We start from the raw sequence: 7,397 nt of genomic DNA, 5'->3' as shown, positions 1-7,397 counted from the left end.
CCCCTAGTATGGGTACCAAAAAGGTCAGGGTGGAGCCTCATCAGCAGCCCACCCACCTTGCCCTGCCACACCCCACACTATCTCAGGTACCTGGCCCTCAGCATCTCTAGCAGAAGTCTGAGGTCCCAGTCCTGGTATTGGGACCCATCGTCCCCAGGAGCTGGGTGGAGGGCACAACTGGGGATGTAGGTTAGGAGGTCCAGTATTTTGCAGACAGGGCAGCCTAGTCTGACCAGAGAGGGGAGGCTGGGGGACTCTAGAGATGTATTCTGCTCATAAGGATTGGGACTAGCAAGGGAGGAGGAGCCATGGGCCATGCTAGCAGCATGTAAGTGACCTGGCCAGTTTATATTTTGTCTAGGGAGAAGGACAGGGTGCCTGTGAGAGACTCAGGAGCCCAGAAGGAGATGCTGCCCTTCCTGATGGTTGGAGTGACAGCGATCCCTGAAGCCCTCCTGGAGGCCGGGCATCTTTGGCGGGGAGAAGGAGCTGATGGAAAGGGGTCTGGACGGCGGGCGTGGGAGGACTCCGCAGTGACACGACCCGTGAGGAAAGGGCAAGAAATCCTGGAGCCGGGCGTTAGCCAAGAGCCTCTGCCCACCCCAACCCCAGCTCCCACAGCCTGGGGTCAATCGGGGCACTCAGGGCTGAGGCTGGCGCTGGGGCAGCCTCTGTAGGTACCACGACCGAGGGCTAACGCGGGCGCAGCAGCCATACACACACCCTAGCCCCAGAGGGGAGGTCGCCGGTTCGGCTCCGGAGGTCCCCCTGTCCCCTGCCTCCCTCCCCTACAAATCTACGGGTCCTCGGAGATGCTCAGGCAGAGGTGGCCGAGGAGGGGCCGCGGGATGAGGACGCGGAGCGCCGCCGCCCAGCACCTGCCAAGGGGCCGCCGAGGTGCGGAAGGGACCCCGGGGCGGCGCCTCTTTTGTCCTCCCGCGGCGGCGGCCCGGGCCCTGCGGGGCTGGGGGGGCGACGGGGGCGGCGGGGGAGCGGAGGGCGGGCCCTGGGCTCACGTGCTCGCCGCTCCGCTCTTAACCCGGCCCCGCTGCCCCGCCGGGATGGCCGCGGCCGGACAGCACTGAGCCCCGGCGCCGTCCCCTCCGCCCCCACCGCTCCGCGACCCCCGCCCGGCCCCGCGCCCCCGCCCCGGCTCCGCAGCCGGCGCCTCCCCACCCCCGTCCCTGCTCCCGCCCTCCCCGCGCCGCTCGCAGCCGCAGCCCCCGGACGGGGAGGAATGAGCGAGCCATGAGGCTGCTGCAGCGCTGGGCGTTCGCGGCTCTGTTGCTGCCGCTGCTCCCCACGCCCGGTGAGTGACCCCCGCCCGGCCCCGGCGCCCCTTCCCTGCCCCCGCCACAGGATGTGCGGCGCTTGCTGCTGCAGCCGCCTTTTCCTGCAGTGCTCGGGGTGACTGCCGGTCCGGAGCGCCGGTGGGTGGGGGAGTAGGAGAAGAGGGAAGGTGCGTTCACCCACCTGTCCCCAGCTGGCCGGCCCCACCGCGTCCCTGCCCCTGCCACCGACCGGCCGACTCTGCAGGTCTCTGCGGGTTTGGGCGAATGGGGGGGGCAGTCGTGACAGTTGGGCGAGAGTGAAGCTCCTGGCCCCCTCCCCGCGGGCTCTTCCCTCTGCAGGGCAGCCAGATCCTCCCACCCGGATCGCCCCAGGGCTCCAGGGGCCACACCAGAGTGGGGGATGCGGCATGCACACCCCATTCCCAAGTCTCCTGCCCAGGGTGGGCAGCTGCTTGTAGCCATGGCCTTGTTTCCCAAGGTCTTGGGACCCGGGGTCCTGCTGGAGCTCTGCGATGGGGGGGCTTACCCCAGCTGGGAGGCCCAGAAGCCCCTGAGGTCACGGAACCCAGCCGTCTGGTAAGGAAGAGCTCCGGAGGAGAGGTCCGAAAGCAGCAGCTGGACACCAGGGTCCGCCAGGAGCCACCAGGGGGCCCGGTGAGTGGGGCTGGGTGGTGAGGCCAGGGGCTGAAGCAGGCCTCAGAGCCTGGGGGAGGCCACGGGGTAGCCAGGGCTGGAGCCTCCTCAGCAGCTGCCCCGCAGGCTCCCCTTCTGTACAGAGGTCTATCAGGTAGGTGCTGGAGCCCACTGGGGGGATGACCCAGCCTGCCCAGCCCCAGGGCCCCCTCCCACTATTGCAGGGTCCCCTGTCCTCAGTGGGGATCCCAGATGCTGAGGTCTCAGGCCTGCTTTGGGTCAGCCTTCCAATGATCCCCTGCTCCGCTCTGGCCAAAGCTAGTGGTTCTGCTCAAAAGAGGGCTTGGATGGGGCAGCAGGAGGGGGGGGCAGGGAGAGGCAGCCCAGATCCAGTCAGGGATTAGGGCTCCCAGGTTCTCACCGCAGCCACCTCAGTGGGCTTTCTTGGAACAGCTTAGTGCTTGCTCCTGCCTCAGTTTCCACACAGTGCTGAAATAGGCTTACTGTTCTCCTTCCTATCCTGGCTGAAGGTGGGGCCCTGGAAAATAACTTGAGGCCCCGAGCCAGCTCTACCTGCCTGCCCACTGTCCCTTTCAGCTGCCAGGCCCCTCCTGCCTCCCAGAGGAAGGTTGGGAATGAAGGAGATTAATTGCAATTAATAATTAATTAATATGTGAATAATAATCACCCAGATGGAATATTCATTCAGCACACCCCAGCACTCCAAGAGCTGGAGCTGAAAGTGAGCCAGGCCAACAGGGCAGCAGAGGGCGGGATGGCCGGCGAAGGGCCAGCACAAACAGGAGGTGCAGGGGAGAGACCCAGAGGAGGGAGGCAACTGAGGCCTGGGAAGTTTTGGCAGCTGGGAGTGGTGGGAGGTAAATTGGGCTGGGCAGAGGGAGGAAGGAGGGAAACGGAGGCTAACATTACGGACATCTGTCAGACTGGCATCTGGCCCTGCCTAATGTACTTGGTTAAAAGCCCTTAAGGGAGGGGAGCAGAGGGGGATGTGGGGTGGTGCAGGGGTGGGGAATACTGATGAAATGGATGGAGCAGGAAGGGAGCATGCATAATAGATGGACCATCACTCAGGGCCGTACAGAGGGCCGGGAGAGGGGGCTAATGATCCAAGGCCGGCGGGCGCTGGGGTTGGGGGGGTGGAAGCAGACTTCAGCGCCTGCCCAGGCTCCCTGGGAGGTGCGTGGTCCCAGGGCTGGGATGGGGTGTCCTGGCTGCTGAGTCTGGCTGTCTTGCCTGGTGTCACTCCCTACCTGTGAACTGTGCACCCTGTGGTTATACTGCAGGGGATCTGATGACCTGCCCAACTGCTGGGACTCTGGCTTGTGCTTTAGGGGATGTGCAGATTGAGTCATGGAGGGATGCCACCTCGGGGTCAGGGGACAGAGTTGAGGGAAAGCCTGGAGTCAGGTAGGGATGAAGAGTCAGGTATTCCAACTGGGCAGGCCGCTCCTTCAGCCTGACCCTTTCTGAGCAGAGACAGAGGCCGCAAAGGTGGGAGGTTCTGGGCTGCGGTGGTGTCTGTGGCGGTGTCTGCAGCTGTGTGGGAAGGTCAGGGTGGGTGCAGTTGAACTGCTCGGGTTGGGGTCTCTGTGTTGTTCTGCAGGTGAGTGGGCGCATGTGAGGTGTGTATGTGACCCACCAATTCCAGATACTTCTGAGGGGTGTCTGAGAGCCTGCGGGGAGGAAATGGAGTTCCGTGGATCTTCGGGGCAGTGATTATCTCCAATTTTGGGGTCTCTCTGGGACTGAGACTTCCTAGGGTCCTTATGGCAACCTCCTCTAGGGACTTGTTCAGGGTCCTGTCTTATCTGTGCCTCAGTTTCCCCTGAGGTACCAAAGCTGTGGACTTCTCTGGCCCACTCACCCAAGCTTTGTGTGCACTTTACATCACTTATTTCTCTGACTCTGGAAGGCTGGTAATTTTTGTCAGCCCCATTTTGCAGATGAGCAAACTGGGGCTCAGAGGGATGAAGTAAATTGCCCAAAGTCAATCAGGTCTTAAGCAGCAGAGCTGGGAGTTTTCTCCACACCAGGGCACTTCCCACAGTGCTGTTCTGCCTCCAGGGCTCTCTGGATTTGGGTCCAGGAGGCAATCTTCCAACCCCGCTCAGAGCAAGGAGGATGGAAGATGCCAAAGGAGACAAAAAGACACATGCAGGCCGGGTGCGGTGGCTCATGCCTGTAATCCCAGCGCTTTGGGAGGCAGAGGCAGGTGGGTGACCTGAGTTTGGGAGTTTGAGACCAGCCTGACCAACATGGAGAAACTCCGTCTCTACTAAAAATACAAAATTAGCCAGGCGTGGTGGCACATGTCTATAATCCCAGCCTCTCAGTAGGCTGAGGCAGGAGAATTGCTTGAACCCGGGAGGTGGAGGTTGTGGTGAGCCGAGATCGAGACACTGCACTCCAGCCTGGGCGACAAGAGCAAGACTCCCTTTCAAAAAAAAAAAAAAAAAAAAGACCACATCCAGAATATTTTCCCCTACAGGACGGGAAGGAGATATCGCAAACCCTGAGTCCCCTGCCTGGCATTTCTCCCCGGGATTAGAGCCCTTTTGGCCTCAGAGCCACTGGCTCTGATGGTGGAGCCGGTGCGGACTTGAGCTTGTGTCTGTCCCAGCCGGAAGTATGCCAACTGGGTGCTGCTTGGGTTTTGCCCTAAGTTACTGCCCTGGTTTGGAACTTCAGGCCCAGCAGGTGTTGAGCCAGCAGCAAGATCTCCAGCCATGTAGCGAGTCCAGGAGCACATGCTAGCTGGCAGGGCCTGGGGCACTGAGCTGCTGTGGCTTTGGGCTGGTGGCTTGACCCTTCTGAGCCCGTTTCCTGGTCCTTAAAATCAGGATGGTAACATATCTCAGTCCCACCTACTACCAGGAGGTGGCGATGGGATTTTACATGCTGAGGACTCCTGGCTTGATGGGGGGTGAGGGCGCAAATGCGTCTGGGACAGGGAAAGAGGTACAGTGGCCAGGAAGGAATTAGAAGCTGGAGAAATTAGGCTGGGTGCAGTGGCTCACAGTGGCCAATGTCAGGGGATTGCTTGAGGCCAGGAGTTTGAGACTAGCCTAGGCAACATAGTGAGACCCCTGTCTCTACAAAAAAAAAAAAAAAAAAAACAAGAAAATTAGCCAAGTATGGTGGCACGCGCCTGTAATCCCGGCTACTCGGGAGGCTGAGGCTGCAGAATCGCTTGAGTCCAAGAGTTCAAGGCTGCAGTGAGCTGTGGTTGCTCCTGATCTACGGAGTGAGAGCCTGTCTCACACAATAAAACAACAAGGTAGAGAAATCACAATTATTTTGGAGCAGGCACTCCTTTACGCATATTAATTTATTTAATCCTCATCACAGCTCCAGGAGGTGGGGCTGTCATTCCCATCTCGCAGGTGGAGAAACAGGCACAGAGAGGCAATGTAACTGCCCAAAGAGACACAGCACTTCAGCACAGGGTCAAGACTCATCCCCAAAGGAGCGTCCTCACCCAACACGATGCCGCTTCTTGCTCAGGGCTGAAGGGAAGAAAGAGACAGACACACGCTTGCCCCCTCTCTGCCACTGCGTTCAGCCCCCTCATTTCTTTCTTTTTTCCTTGTTTTTTTTTTTGAGACGGAAGTCTTGCCCTTTCACCAAGGCTGGAGTGTAATGGCGCGATCTCTGCTCATTGCAACCTCCACCTCCTAGGTTCAAACCATTCTCCTGCCTCAGCCTCCCAAGTAGCTGGGATTACAGGTGCCTGCCACCACACCCAGCAAATTTTTGTATTTTTTCTTTTTTAGTAGAGACGGGGTTTCACCATGTTGGCCAGGCTGGTCTCAAACTCCTGACCTCGTGATCTGCCTGCCTCGGCCTCCCAAAGTGCTGGGATTACAGGCGTGAGCCACCAAGCCCTGCCAGCCCCCTCACCTTTGTGCAGCCTAAAAGCAACCTAGGCCCGAGGCCTGGAGAAGTGGGGAAGTTTCTGGAAGTGCGGAACCCTGTGCTCCCAGAGAGCCTGCAGCTGAGGGGTGGTGCAGGTCAGCCAAGGCTAGTGTGTACAGTTGGACTGTTGTTCACTGCACTAGGGTGCCTGGGCAAGGGGTAAGTGAGCTGAATGCAATCCATGGGCTTATGCGGCCACATGCATTCTGACTTGCAGGGGGACCCCTTTTTCTTCCTTTTTCTTTCTTTTTTTTTTTTTTCAGACAGAGTCTCGCTGTGTCGCCCAGGCTGAAGTGCAGCAAGCAGCACAATCTCGGCTCACTGCAGCCTCCGCCACCTGGGTTCAAGCAATTCTTGTGCCTCAGTCTCCTGAGTAGCTGGGATCACAGGAGCACACCACCATGCCTGGCTACTTTTTGTATTTTTAGTAGAGATGGGGTTTCACCATGTTGGCCAAGCTGATCTTGAACTCCTGACCTCAAGTGATCCTCCTGCCTCAGCCTCCCAAAGTTCTGGAATTACAGGTGTGAGCCACCTCACCTGGCCTTGGGACCCCTTTTTCTGATTCGCACCAAGCTGCTGTGTGGGTTATGCCTGCCCCTGGGGAGACCCAGCCTCCTTGGGAACCAAGGAGAGAGGAGGACAGGGGGAGGTGACTAGGGTCAGGGTGAGGGGGTCTTAGACCTGGTACATAGATGCCCATCTGAGCCAGCTGGCGGCGGGGCACCTCAATCTCTGGGCTATGCTCTTGCAAAGGCTGCCCAGGCCAGCATTTACTGGAAACGCCACCCCAGAAGCCCCCGACAGTGGGCATGTGATGCAACAGTGTTTGCATTTTCTTGCTGCAGAAGGGTGGAGGGCAGTTGAGGAAGGCTCGCACCCAGCTCTTGAAGACGGGAGTCACAGGCAGGGTGCCACAGGGGGATCAGCTTTGTGCCTGGTCCTAGTATCCCATAGAGCCAAGGCCACGCTATGGTCTGTGTGGCCAAAGTTGCAGCTCTCTCTTGGGATGGGGCAGGTGGCTCGACACCAGGAATAGGATTTGTGCTGGACCCAGCTTGTTACGAGGTGGGGCACGAACTGAGCCTTGCCATGCCAGAGAGTTCAGCAGGCTCAGTTTTGGTGTGAAAGGCTGCATGCAGGTGGGTGCGGTGGCTCATGCCTGTAATCCCAGCATTTTGGGAGGCCGAGGCGGGCAGATCACAAGGTCAAGAGATCAAGACCGGCCGGGCGCGGTGGCTCAAGCCTGTAATCCCAGCACTTTGGGAGGCCGAGGCGGGTGGATCATGAGGTCAACAGATCGAGACCATCCTGGTCAACATGGTGAAACCCCGTCTCTACCAAAAATACAAAAAATTAGCTGGGCATGGTGGTGAGTGCCTGTAATCCCAGCTACTCAGGAGGCTGAGGCAGGAGAATTGCCTGAACCCAGGAGGCGGAGGTTGTGGTGAGCCGAGATCGCACCATTGCACTCCAGCCTGGGTAACGAGCAAAACTCCGTCTCAAAAAAAAAAAAAAAAAAAAAAAAGAGATCAA

The 7,397-nt window shown here is 59.0% G+C and overlaps 1 protein-coding gene across 7 annotated transcripts in view; it reads left to right on the top strand.

Moving 5' to 3' along the window:
• The first annotated feature begins 1,036 nt into the window (after positions 1-1,036).
• Positions 1,037-7,397, top strand: part of ADAM11 (ADAM metallopeptidase domain 11) — a 23,272-nt gene continuing 16,911 nt past the window's right edge. For 2 of the 7 annotated variants that reach the window (XM_032269942.1, XM_032269941.1), the window contains exons 1-2: positions 1,192-1,309; positions 1,771-1,946. In XM_032269942.1, coding sequence (XP_032125833.1) covers positions 1,249-1,309; positions 1,771-1,946 — 237 coding nt within the window. In that variant the 5' untranslated portion in view covers positions 1,192-1,248. Of the gene's footprint in view, positions 1,310-1,373; positions 1,537-1,770; positions 1,947-7,397 lie in introns of those variants that run through there. The other 5 variants (XM_032269949.1, XM_032269945.1, XM_032269946.1 and 2 more) reach the window with 5 other exon arrangements.

The sequence above is a fragment of the Sapajus apella genome, unplaced genomic scaffold, assembly GCF_009761245.1.
Source record: "Sapajus apella isolate SASKATOON/1434 unplaced genomic scaffold, GSC_monkey_1.0 scaffold201, whole genome shotgun sequence".
Classification (NCBI taxonomy): Eukaryota; Metazoa; Chordata; class Mammalia; order Primates; family Cebidae; genus Sapajus; species Sapajus apella.
The sequence above is the reverse complement of the archived record's forward strand: the minus strand, read 5'-3'. Positions and strand labels throughout refer to the sequence as shown.